The sequence below is a fragment of the Crocodylus siamensis genome, chromosome 12, assembly GCF_052110815.1.
Source record: "Crocodylus siamensis isolate JL-2025a chromosome 12, ASM5211081v1, whole genome shotgun sequence".
Classification (NCBI taxonomy): Eukaryota; Metazoa; Chordata; order Crocodylia; family Crocodylidae; genus Crocodylus; species Crocodylus siamensis.
The window spans coordinates 30,693,168-30,716,457 of record NC_143406.1 but is presented as its reverse complement, the minus strand read 5'-3'; the positions used below and the strand labels follow the sequence as shown (position 1 = coordinate 30,716,457).

Genomic DNA, 23,290 nt, shown 5'->3' with positions numbered 1-23,290 from the left:
GAGGCTTATAAATAAATGGCAATTTTTAGCATACAGCCCATGCAGTATTTACTGTGTTTATGTACATAATTTTGTGTCATTCTGCTAGAAATTTTCAATGCTCTTTCAGAAAAGATTAATTATGTAAGTGATGCATGTTGATAGGATTACATAGCAAATATCTTAATACAAATATTTAATGCATTAATAATGCACAAGCATATGAGATTTATATTGTTCTGTATTTACATGTCTAAGAACCAAAATACTACTATTTTAGTTCTTTCCGTACATTCCAGTCTGGAGTCTACACTTGAGACCCCTTTCACATTCAAGCAAATTTCCAATAATAGCAAAGTTAGATATTGATATAAGTGTCTACACCCATGTATTCCATTACATAAATCTCATGGTTAAACCAGTGATGCATAAATGTGATAAACAGTGTTTTCCTATTTATCAGGCTGAATTCTACCTTATGTATGTGTACCTCTCCCATAAATGTCTGAATTTGGCTCTAGTTATTCAGATTCCTTTGCTGTTGAATGAACCTGCCAACAAAGGAAACCTACTAAGTGCTCACTGTGGGAGGAAATGCAGTTCATAATTCAAAAATTCTAGTGGACCGTTCTGCTTCGTTGTACCCACTTATGCCAGAAATGAACTTTGGCCTTTCTGAATGTTGCATTTAATTGACTCATAAGCAATTTTAGAAATACTGCTGAACAAACGATGCCTTTCTTTCCTCCAGTGAAGAACTGAATATAAAAGCTTTACAGAACTTTTTTCTTCAATACTTGCCCAGCACAGTTGAACTTTCCTCAAAGGTAACTATGTGCTAGTTATCTATCATACACACATAGCTTTGCTAGTTTTATCTAATATTTGCAGCTTCTAACTGCAATATTTGTAGCACTGAGGACTATTACATTTTTTTGATAATGGCAACCTTCCAAGTTGCTGGATGTTTTCCAAAGTAATACTGTCAGCATTCTGATCATAATGGTATATATTAGCTCCTCTCTGTAGATTCCATTTGTGTGTACTTGATTTAAAAAAATGCCAGAATTTGTATCCAATAAAAATTGTTAGCAATCTCCAAACTCTATTTAAAATTATACTGGCTATTAAAAAGTAATGTTTGGGTAGGAAATAGTTCTTCTCTACCAGTGGGAGGGAAACACACAAATAAGGTTGAAGTGAAAGAATGATAGGGCTATTTGTTGATGGGAACCTGAACTACCTGTGTATGAACAATTGTTGCCAGGATAACAAAGACTACCATATTTTTTTGCATACCACATGCACCTTTCCCCCAAAAAATCAGGCCTCAGCTTGAGGTTGCATTAAGTAGAGAAACTGATTTTTGTTTGCTGATATATAAAAGCATGGAAGAATAAAACTGTGGAGAGACTGTTGCTAGATGGCTGCCAAGCTTCTCCCTCTGCCAGCCTCAGGGAAGGAGGGGGCAAATTTTACCCTTTAGGATCAGAGCTCCAATGTTAGCCTTCTCACAGCACAGCCACTGTAATCAGGATCCTCTGCAGTCATCATATAGCCACAAGGGGGAAAAACGTTTTCTGCATTTTTGCATTAAGACAAAATGTGTGTCTTGCATTGGGGCTATAGTTTTCATTGAAAATAATCTAGTCTGTAAGCCTGCATGTTACAATGTGAACTCAGTAAGGGGTAACGGGAGGTGGGAAGGCTAAACATACCTTCCTTTCAGGTCTTAATGATCATATGTAATATTCTGTGCCAGAAAAACATGAGTCTGAAGACTAAGTCATTTATCCCTTTATATTTTACTGGAACTGCAATAGGTACATTATTATATGAAGGAGGCAGAAGGTAGACTCTCTATCAGGATGGAAAAGAAGGATTTCCATGTTACAACTAAGTTATCTTTCACTGGGACGACCTATGCGAATGTCATTGAAATGATGCACACACTGCCCCAGGTTAGTAACATCAAAGAAACTGCCAGAATCACTAGCTGCCCATCCAGTTTTCCAAAAAACGTATCCAGGAATACACTTACTAAACTATGAAGAGCTATTCTGTTGAATATATCAAGAGTTTTGCCACAGACTCTATTTGCAGCAGGAGCACATTGTTAGTGTACTATGGATTTAAGTTTGTTTAGTGTCCAACAATTTGATTTGCTGTTTGTTAGTGAACACATGTAGCTAGTGTATGGCATATACAAACATATACTATAAACTATCTTAAAGTTGAGAGTGTGCCATCTCTTACCACATAGTTACTACATATACTTCCTATTCTAAATAGGGAAGAAAAAAGATAACTATCTATAACTGTTTATACTAACAGCCAGGCAATGCTGGATTTTTTTAAAGATATAGCACTGTAGGCATATTAGAGAGAGTACTACAGTTTATTCAGCCATTTACAGAGGTGATGTATGTAATAAGCAAAAACAGATATTGTGAAGTATATACTCTACTACGTATTTATAAATAAAAAGAGAACTTGACAACTGAAATGCATTCTTATTTATAGAAGAATTATGGCTCACACCACCATTATGCTAGATTGTGTACTAGTACTTACTAAAAGAATGATCCCTATATTCAAGAGCTTGTAGCCTCAAGATGACACATTTTTAGGTTTCCATGTTGCAAAAAGCATGAGGCTTAATGGGCTTACCTTCCTTTTTGCAGTTAAAAATCCTTCCAAAGCAGCTTGTGTTCATGACTGGTTATCAAAAAGATAACAGAACTCATATATTGCGGCACATCACTCTGTGGAATGGCAAGGAAGTCAAGGTGACAGGCACTTACACTGGACTCTTCCCAAAGTTATCTGGAGATCATGATATTAAATGTAAGTTTCTAACCTCTCTAGTAAGTCCTGCTAGCAGAAATAAAGGAATGTAAAAGCCACAAAGCTAATTACTTAAATGTCTTAATGCCATTTTGTGTCCAGGCCTATGAACCTCACTTAGTCACATTTCTAAGTGGATACAAAGAGCGAGGACTTCTGGAGTGGGCCTTTGGTTTCTGCCCTCTGGGAAGAGAATGTAATGCTAGCCAGGTTACTTATGGCACTGTGTGAATGAGTGTTCAGTTCCATGTCCACATAAAAAAAAAAAAATCTTTTAATTTTATTGGCAAATTGCAAAAAAAAAAATGGTTTTGGGTTGAACAGAATGTTCTGCTTTCCTCTGGAACACTTGTAACTGCTTTGCAATAAGCATAAATAAAATGGGGAAGAAGCCAAGGGACATAGGTGCTGTTCACTAAGGAGAAGAGGATGACAAGTTTACGGTTATTTTCACCTTTACCATAGCACAGTGGGAGGGCACTTCCCTGAGATTTGCATTACATGGCTTTAAAACCCTTCTCTACCAGTTTCAGAGCAAGGGCTTTATTTTAGTGCTCTCCCTGCATAGGAGAGGAACCACTGTAACACAGAGGTGGGTTTCCCTCAGGCTGTACTGTTGCAGCTGTTCCATTTTGTACAAATATTTTATTCTTAAGTCCAGAGAGAGAAACCAGGACTCCCAGGGGACATTGTGTACATTACACAAAATATGGTGCAGTCACCAATTTTCAAAACTGAAATGACTAAAAAGGGCCACTAAACCAGTACTCCCAGGGGATGTTGTGTTCTAGCAACCAGTACATGGCAATGTCCCCATGTATCCTGTCTAGAAAGACAATCCAGCTCTTAATGCTTAGACTTCTAACATGAAAATACTGTTTACTGTGACCTAGCCTGATTGCCTTTTGAGGATTAAAGGTTTCTCCTTTTCTAATAGAAGGTCATTCTGTCTTCATCCAATCAACTTTCCCGGCTTCTCCCTGTAGGGGTTCATTTTGGGGCAAATGTCACCATTTTGTTTATTATATGATGTATCTATTCATAAATCAGGAACTTATCCTTCCTCTCTATGAATCTTCATATTCAGTAGTATAAATTCATGCCACAAAAGTTACTTTCTGAAAAAGAAACATTATCTTGAGAGCCAGATTTTTGCTAGTTCCCTTGAAGTGCCATGTCATGTTTTTTATCATTAAAAAATACAAGAAAACTGTCGTGTTTGGTGAAATTTAACATATTTCAACTTTTTTTTTTTTAAGTGGAGCTTTCCCATCCTCTCTCTCTCCCTTTTCCCTGGCGTACCAGCGTCAACATATACATGGAACATGCAGTGCACACTTATCAGGATGATATTACCATTGGCTGGAATGACAAGGACCAGGTACAATAGCACAGAACAGTTGTGCCAGGAGAATTACATGGAGAATCAGATAGCTTTGAAAAAGCTAAAAGACTTTGAGCAGGAGGAAAACTGTTGACTTTCCATATAAGTCTCATTATACCTAATAAACTTATTAGATAAAATGATTCCTAAGTGCCAGAGCTATAGAAGACTCCTGTTTGCTGTAGAGGAGGGACTGACAAACAGTTTTGTATTGATCCCAGCCTCCCACTGTAGCTGAGTCTCTTGATTGTATTACCTCCATAGAGCAATTGGACATTAGCTCAACACGTGTCAGGTAGTATGATCTGGAGATACTCTTCACCAGGAAAGTCCTAACTTTGCTACCCTAAGATAGCACTTAGCATGTGTTTTACTTCCTGAACTCTCAGGATACTAGCATTGTAAGTGCAGTTAAACATGTCCCAAGTAACATGCAACAGGGCCTAAAAAGAGACAGTCAGAAGCAAAGTGGATATGGTTCAGAGAGTGGCTGTAGTAGTTCTAACACAAATGAAAGGAAGAAAACAGCTGCTAAGAATTGATGGAAGAGAATGGCATAATAGCTGAGGCCAAGAAGCAAGGGCATAGGCTGGAGGGAAGACAGATAAGGATCAAAGAGAAAGAAAGGAACAAATCTTTGGGAATTTCAAAATCAGTTGGAGAATTCTGAATTAGATGGGAAGATGTTGTAGTTGAGGAGTCAACTGAAAAGGATGGAGGGTTTTCCTCATGCATTGAGGCATACTGAACTTGCATGAACAGGAGTTGCACAGATAGGTACACTATGTAAGGATGTTTTTAACATCAGTGATTAATCTTTAATCACAGGTTCTTCTTTCCTTTGATTTTTCTTAATTATCAGTAAAAATTAGAAATCTGGTCTGTGCTACATTTTCAATTGGTGTAACAGATACATCAGCAAATCTATTTTAAAAATAAATGATAAAAGGGCACAGTGAATAAAAATACCTTCATTATAGTATAGATATGCAAATAGCTTGTGGAGTTCAGATTATACATAACTTGCAGTACATACAGTGAATCTGTATCCGAAATATAATCACCAGCCCTCTGCGATTCTTATACTAGCATAATGTTATTTAAAGCATGTATAGTTCAAAGAGCATTATTTTCTGAATTAAATGGGAAAAGCGGGGTATAGAACTTAGTCATAGAGGCACCTGAATTTGCCTACAAAAAATATCAAGGTTCCCTTGCAATAGTAAGCTCTATTTATGTAGGCTGAAAATCCTAATTTAATTTTAGAAGTGAGGTAGATATGGAAATGCTTCAATGTAAAATAAAAAGAATTTTGTCATTCATGTCAGTTCTACACCTGTTGATCTTGACCAGGTATTAATCTCGTCTTCCCTGAAGTATGGAAGAGAACGTATTAAGTACCGAGCCACTGTCACTCACCCATTTAATTTCACCTTGAAGCAATTGGAGGTCAGTTCCTTGGGGGAAAGAAGAGATGGAAAATACAATCAGCAGGTACAATAGTCAAAAGTTCTGCAAAGTGAAAACTAATATTTATTGTATTTACTGGGTTTTTTTGAATTCCAAAACATTCCAGATTTTACTGTGTCTTGATTTTGGAGATACCACAATTCTTTCCTTTGCCAGGAAATTTTCTAAGATATTGTTCTGTGCAACTCTGGGTAATTGGTAACATTTTTTTCTGTATATAAAGTGGTCACTTTGGAAGATAAAAGTCAATCTCAGTGGATCACAGCAATTTGCACAACAGTGCACATCAAATGTATTTTGGCCAAGAACTGGTATTTAAACTCCTTCTTTAATGTCATAAATTCCTGAGCTCTGTAACATCCAACCAGAGTAAACAGAACTTCAGTTTTTAGGCTCTTTGCCTTCACCAGATATTGAAAGAAAGAATAACCAAGGTTATGGAAGTAAAATGGGACAAAACACAGCCTTGGATTTATCTGAAGAAGAATATGATTGCCTAATTTAATATCCTTCTATCACAAGAAAACTGACTTTTGGATAAGGGCAATGCAGTGAAGATAATTTACCTAGCTTTAAGCAAAGCTTTTGATACCATACCAGATGGGAAATTATTGGCCAAACTGGGGAGACAAGGATCAAGCACTACAATAATGAGGTGGAAAAGAAGCTGGTTCAAAAGGAGACTCTAGCAGGTTATGCTGAAAGATGTGTTATCTGAGTAGAGAACAATTACCAATGGAGTTCCTCAAGGATTAATCCCAAGCTCCGTTCTGTTTAACATTTATATTAAACAAAATAGATTGTACAGGAACTAGATGCATCCTTGTGAAATTTGCAGAAGTGGTGTCTTAACAATACAGAAGAGGGTGAATTATCATTTATTATGCAAGATTTCCTTGTGGAATGGAGCATTAAACCATAATATCAGTGTGAAGTACAAAGTCATTTACTTACAGTCCTCTAATAATGACTTTAGCTATTGTCATCAGCAGCCTCTTGATATGAGGATGAGTCTTCCAGTAAATAGGGAAGTCATCAATAAACCCATACGTGACTGAGGTGGCCAATCTGAGATCCATGTGCTTGACTGCAGATGTAGCAAATAAACAGTTCCAGAAGGAAGGAGTAAATCCTGGTCATGTCAGATCACAGGTCTTTCCCTTTGTGTCTCTTATCTACCTGCCCATATAGTGAGGTGATTTTGCTTAAAATGATCAAGCATTGGGGATGATTCAGTTCTTGAGTCTCCCAGGTATTAATGTTGTTATTGTATTTCTTCAAATTGGTCTTCAGTGTGTCCTTGAATTTCTTTCCGCCCACTTCTAGAGTAATGATCATTGGTGAGTTGGGACCTTTTTGGGGGGAGCTGGATGTCAGGGATCCTTACCATATGTCCTATACAACGGAGCTGGTGCTGTATAAATTTGACTTCAATGCTGGTGATATTTCCTTGAGCCAGAAGTTGTATTATAAGTTGGATACATAAATTTGCAGACAACTGAAGAGAAGGGCCTGTGTATATTGTTACTGTAGAAGACCATGAACTATATGATGCAGCTATGAAAAAGGCAAATATAATCCTGGGGTGTATTAGGTGGGTAAAGACAATGACAATCTAGTACCATTGTACAAGGGGTTGAGTAAGACCCCAGGTAAAACATGGTGCAGTCATCAATTTTCAAAACTGAAATGAGTAAAAAGGGCCACTAAAATGGTTAAGGGAATGAAAAACTTTTCTTATGAAAAAGGATTAAGGGAGCCTGTCTTATTTAGTCTGTCTAAATGGGGCTCAAGAAGGGATATGATTACTTTTTATAAATATATACATATGGGGAATATTAGAGAGAGAGAAAAGAGCTTATTAGGTTAAAAAGCAATACTAGAATGAGATCAAGTGACTACAAACTGGCTATGAGCAATTTTTTACAATGGAAATTAGAAGATCTCTATGAGAGGACTGAATTTTGGAATGGACTTTAGAATAAAATGCTGGAGATAAGGAACCTGATTTGTTTTAAGACTGAACACAATAAGTTTACTGAAGGGACAGTATGTTAGAACAATGAGTTTTGGGGTTAATTGATACATGCAATCAAGTATTTGCAATCTTTATTTTTGGCCATAGAGTTAATTCTCTCATGGTGCATGAGCTGTGTAGTAATTCCATATTTTGAGGTCCTTTGCTGGTTGCTTGCAAGGGCCAGGAAGGATTTTTTCTCCTTCTTAAATTATTCTGGGGAACTTTTTGCCTTCTTCTGAAGTATTAGGGCATTGGCCACAATTAAGACTGGGGGGGGGGGGCTTGCCTGGGGTGCACTGATGCTGCTGCTGGTACTTAGAAAATTAAGTGGTCATATGGATCACTAATTTTGCTCAGTCATATGAATCACTAATATAAAAATATCCCAACATGTGGAAAATCCTGACCTTGCAAATTCTTTGTACCAACTGTTAGTCCTTCCCTTCAACATTTTCCCCCATCCCCGCCCCCAATCCATGCAGCCCTGCAGTCCCCACCTGCCTCCATCCATGCAGCCCTGCAGTCCCTTTGGGAAGAGTCTACTAGGTTGTGGCTGCAACTTCTAATCCTGGAGCCCGGGGACACTGTAGAAATCCATCTCTTCTGCTTTTAGATGCAGCTTGCATGGAATGGTGGACAGCCTGCTGATTTCAATATTTCTTTGGAAAACAAGTCTAAGAGCAGTATCACCAGCTGGAATGGTTGTATGACAGTTTCTTCAGGTCAGGTATGAATGTTTTGCTTTTATGCTGTGAAGTAAGAGTTCTTTCCTTCTGTTGAACAAACCCAAGTTTTAGATTAAAAGTCGACTTTTCTAACCACCCCACTAGAAAGGGTGAAATACAACTCTGAGGAATCTTTGCTGTATTTCTTTCCCATCTAAAGCTGTCTCACCATCATACACTAATTCTGTTTTGCTGTTCAATTTATTTTAGCATTTAGGATGAAATTGATGCCTCTGCAGCACGAGTGACTGGTGCCTCCTGAATCTGGGGAGCACCCACAGAAGCCACTGGCATTGGCCTTGTCAGGGCGGGCACCAGCTCTGCCAATAGCATCAGTTGGCTGTTGGGGGGGGGGAGCATGTGCACCCCCTACCAGTCACCTATGCTCTGCAGATGGTCACATTTTATGTTTCCTAATAAGACTTAAAAAGACAATCTTGGGAGAACAACCTTGAGAATATTCTCTTCCATAGGATGCATTTCTACCCTGGGAGTAGCGGCTTCTTTGTATAAACCACTATAGCTATTTTGTAGCAGTTTATAAAATGTATATTCTGTAATTGCAAACTAATTTCTCAAAAATAAAATGTAAGTAGCACACAGTATATTGTATGTTTTTCTCTTTCAGCTGCAGAAAGTATTACATATAGGACACCTTCAGGCATGTGGGTCTATACAGCAAGCAGCAGTCTTATTTAATGAATATCTAGATCTGAATTGGGATGGCAAAAAAGTTGAACAGAATCTGACTTACGAGGTAACAACAAACTACTGTGAATGTACACTGATCAGATATTTTATTTCTCAGAATTTAGTTAAATAACTTAGAGTTAATGAACTGTCTGCAACTGTCCTTTTGTGAAGTAGATTGTTTTAATTTTATAAGTTCTCACTATTGATCTCTCTGCCTTATTTTCACATTTCTGTTGAATAACTGATAATAAATTAGCTAAAGTGAAATACTGGTGTCACTTTTGCCTTGCTTTGCTTTGCCTTTGCAATGATGTTGTAGTGATGCTATAGACTGCAGAACAAGTGACTGTGTGATAAATTAAAATGCTAATGAGTGAAAGAATTTTAAGTTTCAGAACAACCCTGACTCTTAGCTAAGAGGAACTTGGAGCGTCATGGAACTGATACCCCAGTACCCTAAGACAAATTAGCTGACTATGCATGTTTATGTACTGTATCTTTTAGTTCAGAAGTATAAGGAAACAACAATGGGTAGTTTAGGGTACTATAATTTTTCATTTAGTTACTACATTCAAAATAATTTATTTTTGTCTAATGCAGAGAAACCGACCATCTTATCCTGACAAAATTCAGCTAGAGGCCACTTTGGAAAACATTTTACTGACTTCATGCACCAAGCAACATATTCTAGGTAAAATGGAAACAAACTATTCAACATGGCTGGATTATTACATAAGCCTTGGACTCTGTGATCTTCCGAATGTAAGTCAGGTATTGCTATATGGATGTTGCTCAAATTCATAACTATTTTCTGGTAATTGGCTGAGTTTTACCAAACTGCAGATTTCCACAAAAAATGCAACTGTATATTTATTTCTAGAATGGCCTTTTGAGGTTGGAGATCATGTATTCCACCAAACTTATTTTTTTTTAATAGATGCCATACGTGGATTCTCTACTCCTCCTTAAGAATGCTAATGAGTTCCTTTTCTTTTGTATTCCTCCTTTTTCATTTTCTCACTCAAAAGTCCTTTAGCATCTCTTTCTGGAACATGTCAAAAAGTTCCATGAATTGGTCAAACTGGACACTAGACATCTCCCCTGGGTTCCCAGGTATAAGTTTTATCACCTTCATAGCATTGCAGCCTTTGTCTGTTCTGCTGCTGTGACAGTTCAGAACCTGAACTTTGATCCTAGGCTTGACGTTTGGTGTTCAGCTGACCTGAACAAACGGGCACCTTTCTGCAGTATGTCCTGTTTGCAGACTCTGGCTCCATTGTTTCCTTTACACATTAAGACTCACATAGTCCACCAACACACATAAGACTTGAAACCATAGGCAGCGTGTAGGGGAGGCACAGGGGGACACGTGTGCCCTCTTCCCCCCCAAGATTGGCTGCTGTTGGCTTCTGTGGGCAGTTGCCGCCCCCCGCCCTCCACCCCCCAATACTATCGGCTGCAGGCATTCCCCACTCACTGCTCGCCACCACCAACAGCGTGGACGGTGGCTGCCTGCCACTTGCCTGCCCCCCCCCACCACTGCCACTGCCACAGCTGCCTGTGAGCAGTCCCCGCTCAGCCTGCCCTCCCCATCCATGTCACCATGGCCGCCTGCAGGTAGTCCCCCTCGTCCCGCCCTCACCACCAATGTCACTGCAGCTGCCTATAGGCGATCCCCACTTGCCGCCACCGCTGCTACCGTCTGTGGGCAGTTGCCATGCCTCCTCAAAGGACGCATGTCATTCATGCTTGAAACTTATAATAAAAAGCTTGTTGTCATTGCCATTTCCTGTGGTTAAATGCTTACCCTGTAGTTGTCACCAGTTGGCTATCTTGTTGGGACTCAGTGCAGGTTTAGGCCCAATTAATGACAGGAAGAGCGGCAAGTTCTTAACCTGACCCTTGTGAAAAAATTTTGGAAGTTCACTATTAGTTTGCAGCTCAGGTTTGGGTTTGATCCTGTCTTTAACATGAACTAAATGTGTGTTGGAGCTGGTTTAAATTCATGTAACTGATCATAATATTTATATCTATATAAAAAGATATCTCTGAAAATTCCAGCTGTAATAAGAAATGTAAGACCTAAACTTAATTCACTTGCTTTCTACAAAATGTGGTTTCACTTCAGCTATCCATCTAATTGGAGGACATTATAATTGAATGTACATTTACCAAATTGTAAAGATTGAAGCCATGATAAAGTAACAGGCTGCTGTTAATTTTAAGATGCATTGGTTTGTGAAATGACAGGCATTGTTCATCACTTTTGTGAGTGACTTTGAGAAAGCACTGCAACCTATTGCAGTTCTTGAAGACTTCTTTAATGTTCCATGATGAATATGTTTCACTAGCAGAACTAAGCTTCAATAATGAAACTTTCCATACTTAGGTAATTGTCTTCTCTGGAAAACATCAGCTTAATAAAGGAGATGTAATTCTGCAATCAGAAGGCCGGTTCCATCTTGCTAGTGATAGAAAAGATGATGGATTGATCACAGTAGTCTTAAAGAACAATAGTGCAGATGACCTCAAGAAATATTCTGTGGAATTTGAAGTGAGTTTTAATGTTAGGGATTCATACCAGAGCAGTCTTTTAAACTGAATATTCCTGAGCACACCTACTGTGTTGTTTTTCTCTTTTGAAGACACACTGACATCTAGCTTTCATACTGTTCAAGTGCAGTCAGTGCAGGGTAATAAAAAAAGGATGTGTCTTCCTGATTTTGTTGCTTTCCCCTTTATTGTTACATTGGGTACTATGGAAGCATGGGGGGACAAGTGGCTAAGGGGTCAGGCACAGGCATGGGGGAGAGAGAAAAGTGGGGAGGGGGGTAAAGGTAGGTGCAGGGATGGGGGAGCAAGAGGTGGGGAGAAAGCTTCAAGGGAGACCGGGAGGTGGTGGAGAATTGGCAGGGGCAGGGGGAAGACAACAGGGCAGGCACAGGCATGGTGGCACATGGCAAGGGACAGGCAGCAGGGGGAGAGGCACAGGGGAGGAGGGGACACAGAGGACAAGGGGCAGAGGAGCAAGAAGCAGGGGTCTGGACCCTCACGGCCTGCTGATGCCTTCCCCACCATAACAGCAGGGGAACAAATTTTAAGATAACCCTCCACTAATTAGATTCCATACCTGGAAATTCTAACACATTTATAATTTTCCATGTATAGAATCTAATTACTGGGGGGGGTCACCTTGAATTCAAAGTTGTCTCGCATTTAAAAAAATATGGTACTTCACCATGTGCCCTGGGACCAAAGAGCACCAGGCAGTATACTAGCAAGGAATTGATTACCAGGGTATTCCTTTCTCTGTGACCTCTAAAAGATTATCTGCATGCCTAGCAAAGTATGCAGCAATGTAACTGATTGACTTTGCATTCTCCAATTGTTCAGATATTGAGCCAATAATCCTTCTGCTCCTCAGTACAGTAAAGTGCCAATGTAATGCACAATCACTGGGAAACCTCTCCATTATCATATTCTTCTATGGAGACTACTGGCAGTCAACATCATGACACAATATTGCTTTGTTTATTTTTTACCATAGCTCTCCATAAGTGTCTTTTTCTCTTATGGTCACAGCTAAAAGCATTTGAGGATATCTGGCTAGGCCTGACAGGAACTGCTACTTCCTCAGCTCTTCAAAGCCAAATCCTGGTGGAGGGAAATATTGATCATAAAGAGAAAGTAAAAGTAGCTGCCTCTAAAGAGAACCAATGTCTTCAGTATTACATGGGGTACTTAAAGGGTAAGTACATTAGGGCTAAAATTAATAATGATAAATTTGTTTTGACAGCTAGCTTTGCACACACGGGAGAGGTGAGACTACTGTAGATAGTGTCAGTCTAGTTTAGTTTTCGTGGCCTTTCAGTTGTGACTATGGGCTGCCAAATTGCGGGAAGGGAGCATTCATTATATGGTTCCTAGGTTTAACCCAGCAACTCATTGCAACTTGTGAATAACTACCAACCAAGTCTGGGTTTGAATAGATGGTAACTGAGTTGAAAAGCTCTGACCTGAGCTTCTGTTCCTTCCCCTGGCTACATAGCATTCAGTGATCAGTCAGAAAGCTGGAAGGAAGGAAGTAGTTAATAGCAATGGTCTGACTCAGTACTATCCATATAGGTTCTACCAGTATTTTTCAGTCCTCTATTTGTTGTATTTGTCTGAGCATAAATGGATCATTTGTGGAAACAGAACACATAACAGGTATTTTTGGAGTAAATGAGTAAATGAATAGACTGCCACCTTACTTTTATTTAAGACTAAAGCATAACTTGAACCTAGAAGTCTACCAGCAAAACCTATTGAAATCAAAGGCAGAGCAGAACTATGTGGCAAGAGTCATTGTGGAGATCTGTGATGAGAATTTTACCTTTGTACTAACCCAGTATTTTATTTGGGGTAGCTTAACAAAGACTGAACGCTTTTGGGTGAATTATATGCAGATTGCATGAAGGGATTTGGCTCCTTTTTCCCCTCTCTGCAAACACATGACCCCACCAGTAGTGCATGAACACTCCTCTCTTCCATTCATTAAATAGCTGGCTTTGAAACAAGTGTCTACCAATGTTGTCTGTACAAATGAACATCTCCTTTTGCTCTCCTAGGAGATTTGGAGGAAGGAGTGGAGCTTGCTGCTTGTACTGATGGGCAACAGATGGCTACAGTTGATGTCTATCTCAATGTGAACGGTGCAAGGCAAGAAAACACAGGACAACTGATTCTAACTGCTGTCAATGAAAGCTTGGGCTTGGTGGCTCATGGGTGTGGGGATCCTATAGTTAAAATGCAGGTGAGATGGCCTTCAACAGCTGTTTGTGGTAGTTGGGGGCATTTTCAGTTGCAGAATATTTTCTTAATTTGTCAAGTTAGTGAAATATCTTCTAAACAAGTTTGGTTTTTTTTTCTGTGGAGTTCTTTCAGTAACCTGGCCAATGAAAAGTCTTTGCAGTTCCCTTCTAATAACAATGTGCATTAAGTTCTCTCTCTATTTGGGGTGAAGGAACACCTGGGTGGGTTTCAAAAAGATTATCCATACCTACAACTCAAGTGTAGGACCCAGCAGAGATTCCTACTACTGCTCTCAATGGGAGCTTTGTGCTCTGACCAAAGGTAGGTCTGAAACACATGACACTACCGTGACTGAGAAGACAAGTTACTGAGGTACAAGTTACTGTGCCTACAAGGCAAGATTCATCTCTCTGCCTGTGCATTATTTTTAGGGGTGCAGGAGTTTAGTCATTAAAGGGCAGTGCCTAGAGGCCCCTGGTGAGAGTATGACCCCGGTGTGCTAGACGAGGACCCTGTTCCAAAGGTAGGAATAATATAAATTGAGGAGACGGACAAAGATTGAGAAGGGAAGCAATTTTCCCAGGTCATGCAGGCTCTTTCACTGATCAGATGGAATAAACCCCAAGTTTTCTGAACCCCAACACAGTGCTATGCGCACTGGATTCCTAGAAGGGGTCCATTGAATGCTATACATGGGAGACTCTTCAGAAACCTGCTAAGCCAGTAGGTTTTTAGACTCCCTTTTTCTAGCCAGAGCCATATGTTTTTGGAGCAATGGGCAGCCTGTTTCCCCTGTGGAAGTTCATCTAACAGCATTTTCTGCTGGTGTTTAAGCTAGTATAGATTTTGGTGGTTTTTGCCCCAACAGGAGCAGTTCCTAAATCATAAAATCCAAATTTTCCTTCATATTTTCACAGTACAAAGTTAATAAAATTGGGTCCCATCTAAAGGCCAAACTCCTAGAGAAGATCAAGAAGTTTGATGAATATATCTGGAGATTCAGGAGATCAGTAAGTAATTAGTGTGATCAGTTTGCTTAAAAATTATTAAAATCTGAGAACAGTCAAGCCCTCTAGTGCCTGCTGGCACATGCTTGCGCATAGTGCAGGGAAGGGCACCATGAAATGCTGTGCCAGGAGCAGTTTTGCTCCTCTGAGTGCTGGCCTTGATTTCTATCTAAGACCTTTATGTTGGAGTCATTAATGAAAATTTAGACATCTCATGTTAGCTGTGGCTACCATGCTTGACTCACCTATTAAATGGTTAATCCTTTGTTAACGCTGCTCTCTGTACAGAGGGAATCCCTTGTCAGCCTCATAAAGATGCTCTGTATATGGACCAAACCCTGAAAAGTGCCTCACCACCTCAGTCCCTTCATACTTTGCAGAGAGTAGTGAGTGCTCAGTGTTCTTTAGGATGTGGTCTTATAAAATCTGCCACAGTTTTCAATCAATCAGATTCCTTTTTCTATATGAATCTAGCAAGATACAGAGCATTATGGGAATGTTGTGAGGCCTGCTGCTAAAGACATAGCAGCCCTTAGGCTCCAGAGGTCTGATTACTGTCTTGGGAAAACATGCTCCAAAGGTTTGCTAAGTATCACCATATATTTCTACATCTCTTGCTGTTTGGGACTCACCGTAGGTGCAGCAAATTGATTTCCTGTATGAAGCAGCTGGCTGGCCTCTGAAAGCCTCTCAGGAGGTAGCAGGAATCTTCCAAAATGTGGGGAGAGCTGTTGCCCAGATGTGGAAGCAGAGTGGAATCAGGCAAACACTAAGAAGCAACCTCCCACTTTACCTGGAAAAAATTCAAGAAATTGTACAGCAAATGCAAAATGAACTGCAAAGTAAGTAGAGCTGTCCAGAAAAAGGGGGACAGCTGCACAGAGTGATGTCAGTGTAGGGAAAAAGCAGGGCTGGCAAACTGAGTAAATATGATGTGAAAAGCATGTTTCTATTCTGAGCTATCAAAATATGCTGATCTAGACTCTGGTCCCTTATACATTATTTACCTGCATGCATACACACACAAGCACACACGCACATACACGCATGCAGTCCCTAGTGAATCTTTGTACTTCTGGATACCCTCTTTAGCTGATTTAAAAAAAAAAGAAAAGAAAAAAAAAGCTCAAAGTGACTCCAGTTTAATTCAGCCATTAATTATATTCTGGAAAAAAATGAATAATCTTTGTTTTATGATGCCCTTCAGGGTCTGTCAGACCAGGTTTAAGGGCAGATTCCTCTATTGAGTGCCTGCTGGAGGTTCCCTACTAAACACACTGGTTAACCAGAGCACTTCTAATTCCAGCATCTGAATTCAGAAGATTCACATTAATCTGATCTCAGGCGCTGATGTTCTGTGGCTGGATGCTGCCAGCCCCCTCCTTTGCCAGTAGTTCACATTTCAGATGGACCACATTTCCACTAAAATTATTAGAGGACACTAAAGTGGCCTATTATCAATTGTGTCCACATAACAACTGCCTTCCCCTTACATGGCAAAATGGAGCTCTCTCTGAACCACGCAAGGATCAGTCCTTCAAGCGCGGCTGGTAACAGGACTTGGATCTTGGACTCCTGTTCAATACGAGTGAGTCATAAGGACCAGTACGTCCACTTGTTCCTCCTTGGAAGATTACAAGATAGATATAGTGCAGCCAGGCTTCCAGGCTTTCTGCCCATGCAAGGCAGATGTAGCTGGGTTGAGAAACCATTTGCAGAACTTTACTCAAGGTGGTTTTTGAAACGAGCATGTACTGCCTGTCTCCCCAAGGGCTGTTGCTGGGCAAGTAGGTGGACCATAACCATAGCTAAAGGGCCCTCACTTTTACCAGCTCCTCCTGACCCATACCAGGGTGTTCAAAGAAGCACAGGTCTTACCTGTGCTTCACACTAGTGCCTCTTTCTTCATCTTGCACTTCGACCTCTGCCTATGTTGGGGGAGTAAAGATTCTGTCCTAAATTATAACTGGGGGTGCACTTTAAAAATATTATCTAAGTTCACTTTCATGCTTGTTTCAGAACCATTAGCAACTCTGAAGGATGCCTACTATGATGTGACTTTGAAGCCACTAGATGAAGTTTGGCAAGAAAAAACAGAGCAGTATATGAAGAAAATCCAGGCTTTTGTGCCCAGTATTGTAAAAGATGTTTGGCTTATGGAACCAATCCAGGTGGCACTCAGAGCTCTGAAAACAAGCCTGGATATGGTTAGTATAAAATTCTTTATTTGTATAAAGGGGTGAAGATGTAACTTACAGATTGACACTTCCATTTTGAATTAGAGAGCTTTTTGTATATGCAGGTTTGGGTCTCACCCAGGTTGACTTGCTTTTCATACTTGGAAATTAAGTATTACAAATAGCTTCCATTCCATTTTCTAGTTCTGGCAACATTAACGTGCAATTATAATCTGATTCAAGGTTTTGTCTGCTCTACCTGGACATCAAAAGCCACATTTTTCAAAGTGCTGTCAAGCTAAATCCTAATGTTGCAGTGAAATGTCTAAATGTCATTTTTTGTGCATGTAAATTGTCCAGTTGACTCCCATCTTGATGTTTGTGTCTACACATCTAGCACTACAGGTTTGGGGTTTTTGCTGCTTTTGAAAATTAGGTCCCTGTTTCAGAAAATAGAGCAGCATGTCCTAATGTCTCTGGCCAAAATTACAGAGCTAGCAACATTTTTGAAACCCTCATGATTACCACCCTCCCACCCCAAAGGGATTCCTATACATGTTGAGTTTGTAAATATCTCTGGTCTTTTAGTTCACTGTCCTTTTTGAGGTCATCTCTGCTGTGATAGCAGTGGGCACATCTACATGTGCACTTTACTGTGCAGTAGACTAATTTACTGCACAGGAAAGTGTAACCATGTACACATGTGCCACAGTTAGGGTGCTTTAAATTAATTTCCTCTAGTGTAGGATGGTCCCATGAGATGCAGCTACTATCCAATGATGGAGTAGATTACTGCACTTAAATGCACATGTAGATGGCGTGGTCAGGTTTAATTTATTCTGGCTCAAATTGCACTGGAGTTTATTCAGTCTCATTAATTGCACATGTAGACACACCCAGAGTCTAATAATGGAGATCTAAATTCTATCCTTTGCTTCAGCAACTGTAGCTTATCAACTCCCTGAAATTAGCTATTGCATGAGGGATATATCATCTAACATACATCTGTCTGTATTTTCATTTGCCATCTTGCTCAATTACACCAAATAGCTGTCAGGCACATGGCCAATGTGAAGGAGAACGGAGCATCGTTTTTCTGAAGAATTGTTTGATATTGCAGCAAAAATCTTGTCTTGCCCTAAAACCATGTTAATGTAACAGCTACTTTTATCATGTGGTGTGTCACTTGAGTAGGCAACCCATCAGATGCTAAGGTGGGCAGAAGCAAAGTTGTCCCAAGGTGTAAGCAAGATCCGGAAGCCCTTATCAAGCCTGTACAGCTTTTCAGCCAGGTAACAATTTTGGATGAACTCTGTGCTGTGGTATAGCATTTTCTGCAGCATGTAATATTTTCTTAACACATTCGACAATAAGAAGCCCTTTTTTAAATACATAGGGTGTAAAAAGAAGGTTCTGGGTAACATAGAGCCTCTGCAGGATGTGCTAGGAAATCTGGTGGTCGCACCAGACGTCAAAGCTAACTTATTTAACAACTTCTTTGCTTCCATTTTAGTAAGCAGGGACCAGGTCATCCCCCCCACACCCCCCCAGCATGAACCCTGACGGTCCCAGGGGAGGCGCAGCCAGGCCCAGGGTCAGAGTGGACCTAGTCAGGGACCTCCTGGTGGGACTAGATACATCCAAATCAGCAGGTCCTGAAGATCTCTACCCCAGAGTGCTAAGAGAATTAGCAGAGGTCATTGCGGGTTCCCTGGAATAGCTTTATGTGCACTCGTGGTGCTCTGGTGAGTTGCCAGAGGACTGGAAGAGGGCCAATGTAGTCCCCATTTTCAAAAAAGGGAGGAGGAAGGACCCAGGAAACTATAGGCCAGTTAGTCTTACCTCGATTCTGGGGAAGCTCTTCGAGAAAATTATCCAGGAGAACATCTGTGAGGGACCAGCAGGGGAGTGTATACTTAGGGGCAACCAACATGGGTTCATCAGAGGCAGGTCCTGTCAGACCAACCTGGTGGCCTTCTATGATCCACTTCTATGATGCCCGCTAAATCCTTGGACACAGGCATTGTGGTGGATGTAGTCTTTCTGGACTTTAGAAAAGCCTTCAACACTGTCTCTCACCCCATTCTCATTAAAAAACTGGGGGACTGTGGTATGGATCCCTACACAGTCAAATGGGACACCAATTGGCTGCAGGGCTGTACCCAGGGAGTGGTGGTGAATGGGTCTTTTTCGACCTGGAGGGATGTGGGCAGTGGGGTTCCGCACTAAGATGTGGGGGAAGGTGGGCACGCTAGAGGGGAGGGACAAGCTGCAATCAGATCTGGACAGGTTACAGAGGTGGGTGGATGAGAACAGGATGGGTTTCAGCACTGACAAGTGCAAGGTCCTGTACCTGGGGAGGAAGAACCAGCAGCATACCTACAGGCTGGGGAACTTCCTTCTCGTCAGTGCAGAGGCAGAAAAGGATCTTGGAGTCATTATTGGCTCAGAGGTGAACATGGGCTGACAGTGTGGGGATGCAGTCAGAAAGGCTAACCTCACCTTGTCATGCATCCACAGATGTATCACGAGCAGGTCCAAGGAGGTGATCCTCCCCCTCTATGCGACACTGGTCAGGTCACAGCTGGAGTACTGCATCCAGTTCTGGGTGCTGCACTTCAGGAGGGATGTGGACAACATGGAGAGGGTCCAGAGGGCCATTTCCATGATCAGGGGGCAGCAGGGCAGGCCCTACGAGGAGAGGCTACAGGACCTGAACCTGTTCAGCCTCCACAAGAGAAGGTTGAGAGGGGATCTGGTGGCCCTCTATAAACTGGCCAAGGGAGACCAGCAGACCAGCACTACCAGGAGTAACAAGGAACAACGGCCATAAGCTGACAGAGAGCAGATTCAGGCTAGATATTAGGAGACACTACTTCACAGTCAGGGCGGCTAGGATCTAGAACCAACAACTGGGGGTCTTTAAGAGGAGGCTAGATAGACACCTTGCTGGGGTCGTCTGACCCCAGTACTCTTTCCTGCCTACTAACTATGAAACTATTTTTGCAGTTGTAATGCATTTTTCTCCATTTCTAGATGAGTAATACATAAAGTGCACTGAATATCTTTTAATGCCAGTGAGATAACAAGTGAATCATTTGTGCCCCACAGGAATTGTTCAGTGGCAGTGAACTTGCCAGTTCTACCCAAAGGAGAACACTCTATGGATTTGGCAAATATTACTAACTACCTCATTGAAGAAAAGCTAATGAGGCCCCTCAGAGACTTCTATAACATCAACCCCATAGCAGAATACTACAGATTCAAACGGAGGATGATGGAGAGTCCATTTGAATGCAAGTCTTTTCATGAAAGTTTTAATGTTTTTCTTTGGAGTCCCATTTCTGCTGAATTGCGTGAATTTGTAACCACTCCTTGGCAGACAACAGAGCTTCCAGAAGTGGCTGTTTTCTGTAGCTCCTGGATCTGGGCAGTATTTGGAGGACATTAAGATGGGGTTTCAACAGCGTAATTTTCAGAGGTGCTTTAGATCTACAGTTCCCTCTCACTTTAAAAGGAGTTGTCTACTTGGTGCCTGTGGAGTAAGAGAATCATTCCCTGTTCTATTTCTGATGTTGCTGAACTTTCTCTGAGACAAACACTTATCATTTATTCATGTTTCTAATACAAGAATATGCATATATATTTAGCACTTTTATATCTTAAATAGAGATCAGCTCACATGCAAACTGAATTCTCATTTCACATCTCCCAGTTTCAGAACATCTGAATTCAGGCTGATATAAAAAAAGATAGCTTTTTTCCTGCTAAAAAATTCACTATTATGGAAAAGCTTATAACTGGCTTAGAATCTATATACTGATGATTAGCTTAGAAAAGTCTCCTGAGAAGTAATAAGCTGTTCTGACACTGGTATAGTGCACTGCTCTGTGCACAGTTTAGTGACACTGCTCTTATATAATGTCTTTCTCCAGATCATGCTGTGTTGATGGGGAACAAACATGTTATGACTTTTGATGGAAGAATTTATGATCTGGCATCAAAGTGTAGTGTGCTTCTTGCCAAGGATTTTGTTCACAGCACCTTCACTGTAGTGCTGAACCAGGAGACCAGTGGCTCAAGATCGCTCTATGTGGAGATGAACCAGACAGTGTTTGATCTGTACCCAGGACTGAAGGTGGGAGGAGATATTCAAGTTTAATTGCAAAATAATGAAATGTTTTCTGGAAATTGCATTGTTGGAGCTGTTTGCTCCTGCATCTCTAAACCAATGATGGTGGGTGCCAGGGAGGTTAATGTATATGGGATAGATGTATTCAGTTCATTGCTTTCCCTCTAGCATGCACGTCTGCCACTGTTGGAGACGGGCCTGTTTGTTGAGTCTGCTTGGAGACATGAGCAGAGGAGTGATAGGAAAAGGGCCCCGCTGTGGGAGAGAGGCTGCAGGGCTAGAGGGACCACTGATCTGACCCAGTATAGCACTTTACCTTCTTATATTATTATAACAGAAAGAGCAACATTGAAATCATTATATTTTGACAATGAAGCCAAGCATCAAATGTATCACTATTCCAGACTTAGCATAAAGGGGGGCTGATAGACTTGTCATATATCAGCAAGCAGGACTAATTCTCAAAAATAAGAGCTAATATTGGTAAGTGTGGAAAATATCCTGCCTGGCTCCTGGATGCAGGAAATGGAAGAAGGCTTAAGGAAACTTACCCTTCTTTCTTGCACAGACAATATGATGCCAGGAAGACTTACAGCACTTGTGCTATGGGTAATAAACTCAGTGTACCTGGGTGGCTTTGTGGCTTTCTGCCCCAAAATGGGGCAGTTCATAAATGGCACTGCCCAGCCTGCACACAGTGAGCTAACCAGCCTGTGACCAGAAATAGTACTTTCCAAATACGTCACATTTCTGGCATTTGACATTACAAACACCAATGGGAATTTTAGGAATATCAGTTCTTTGTAAAACCCTGCCAAATATTATTTACTTGGAGATTTTTTTTTCATTTTAACAGATGTACAAGGTGTACAATCGTTCCCTGGCAGAAGAGAGTTGCCAAAGTCTTGATTTTGATCTGTCTCTTGAAAAAAATGGCCTAATTGCAAGAAAAGAAGCTAATAAAATAGAAGTGTCCAGTCAGAGTGGAGTTTCTGTCTCCTGTGACTTTCACCATGGCCTCTGTACCATTACATTGAGTGGATGGCATCATGGTTAGTATTAAACACAATCTTAGCAACACTTTAATTGGACCCTTCTGCTTCTAGCTGTTTTTTCCTCTATCTCTGAGACCTCAGTAACTAGATTAAAAGGTGCTGTCCTTCCTAGTTTGTTTCATACTAGCCCTGGTGATGGCACCAGACATTCCTAGTTAATGTGACATGAAATAAATCCATGTAATTCCTGTAACTTTAGCTGCCTCTTAATGCAACCCATGGTGTTGAGAGCTCAGCTCTGTTCCACCAGTCAGCACAAGAGAGCCATTGCTCTAGAGCAGGGATTTTAAACTGTTACCTTGTGGGCTGGATCTGGCAGTGGGGCAAGAGACATTAATAGGTGCTAATGCAGCCATCACCTGCTGCCAGTATGTGTCCTTAGCAAGGCTCTGTACCTGATTTCAGCAGCAGGCCCCATCCCTGCTTCGCCAAATTACCAGCCATTCCACTAGCTGTGTGGGCCAGGTGACATGTTTGACACCCCGACTCTTGAATAGTCTCTGACGTGCAAGACCAAATAATCAAACCCATTGTATAATGGATGCTATGGCAAGCTCTCCTTTTTTAACCTGAACAAACCATTTCTGCATTTTATCTGAACTTCCCCAGGCAGGACAGGAAGGCTGGAATTCTGTTTACATTCATGCATCTAGATGGCATTTTCTTGCTGCCTACCTTGTTGGTTTTGGCCCTGTCTTTGTGCTGTGGTTGCTTGGTCAGGCTTGGTGCTCTAACCATCCCACCACAGGACAGGCAGTAGCCAGATCCCCTTCCCAGTGCAATCTCTGAGGCTGTGCCACAGCCTCTTGCCTTTAGTCATTGCATAAAGAGCAGTCCAGTGGGAAAGATTCTACCCCAATGGGAAGACTGGATTGAGAAAGAGAGATGTAGGCCTAAAACACAGGTTTCTAGCTTCCTGAGTAGTGCCCTAACCACTCAACTACTGGGGCTACCATGTGGGAGGGCCCTTCTCCAGAGTGTTAATATCCACTAGTCATGGCTTGCTG

General features: G+C 41.0%; 1 protein-coding gene across 5 annotated transcripts in view; it reads left to right on the top strand.

The window, feature by feature from the left end:
* The window catches only part of APOLTP (apolipoprotein lipid transfer particle homolog), a 180,907-nt gene that overhangs the window by 147,099 nt on the left and 10,518 nt on the right, over positions 1-23,290 (top strand). For 4 of the 5 annotated variants that reach the window (XM_090023138.1, XM_090023140.1, XM_090023139.1 and 1 more), the window contains 18 exons: positions 731-806; positions 1,803-1,940; positions 2,664-2,826; positions 4,086-4,207; positions 5,564-5,704; positions 8,314-8,427; positions 9,054-9,182; positions 9,719-9,880; positions 11,508-11,672; positions 12,701-12,866; positions 13,729-13,913; positions 14,830-14,922; positions 15,557-15,761; positions 16,939-17,126; positions 18,291-18,388; positions 20,208-20,392; positions 21,032-21,234; positions 22,085-22,280. In XM_090023138.1, coding sequence (XP_089879264.1) covers positions 731-806; positions 1,803-1,940; positions 2,664-2,826; positions 4,086-4,207; positions 5,564-5,704; positions 8,314-8,427; positions 9,054-9,182; positions 9,719-9,880; positions 11,508-11,672; positions 12,701-12,866; positions 13,729-13,913; positions 14,830-14,922; positions 15,557-15,761; positions 16,939-17,126; positions 18,291-18,388; positions 20,208-20,392; positions 21,032-21,234; positions 22,085-22,280 — 2,729 coding nt within the window. Of the gene's footprint in view, positions 1-730; positions 807-1,802; positions 1,941-2,663; positions 2,827-4,085; positions 4,208-5,563; positions 5,705-8,313; positions 8,428-9,053; positions 9,183-9,718; positions 9,881-11,507; positions 11,673-12,700; positions 12,867-13,728; positions 13,914-14,829; positions 14,923-15,556; positions 15,762-16,938; positions 17,127-18,290; positions 18,389-20,207; positions 20,393-21,031; positions 21,235-22,084; positions 22,281-23,290 lie in introns of those variants that run through there. The other variant, XR_016438623.1, reaches the window with a different exon arrangement.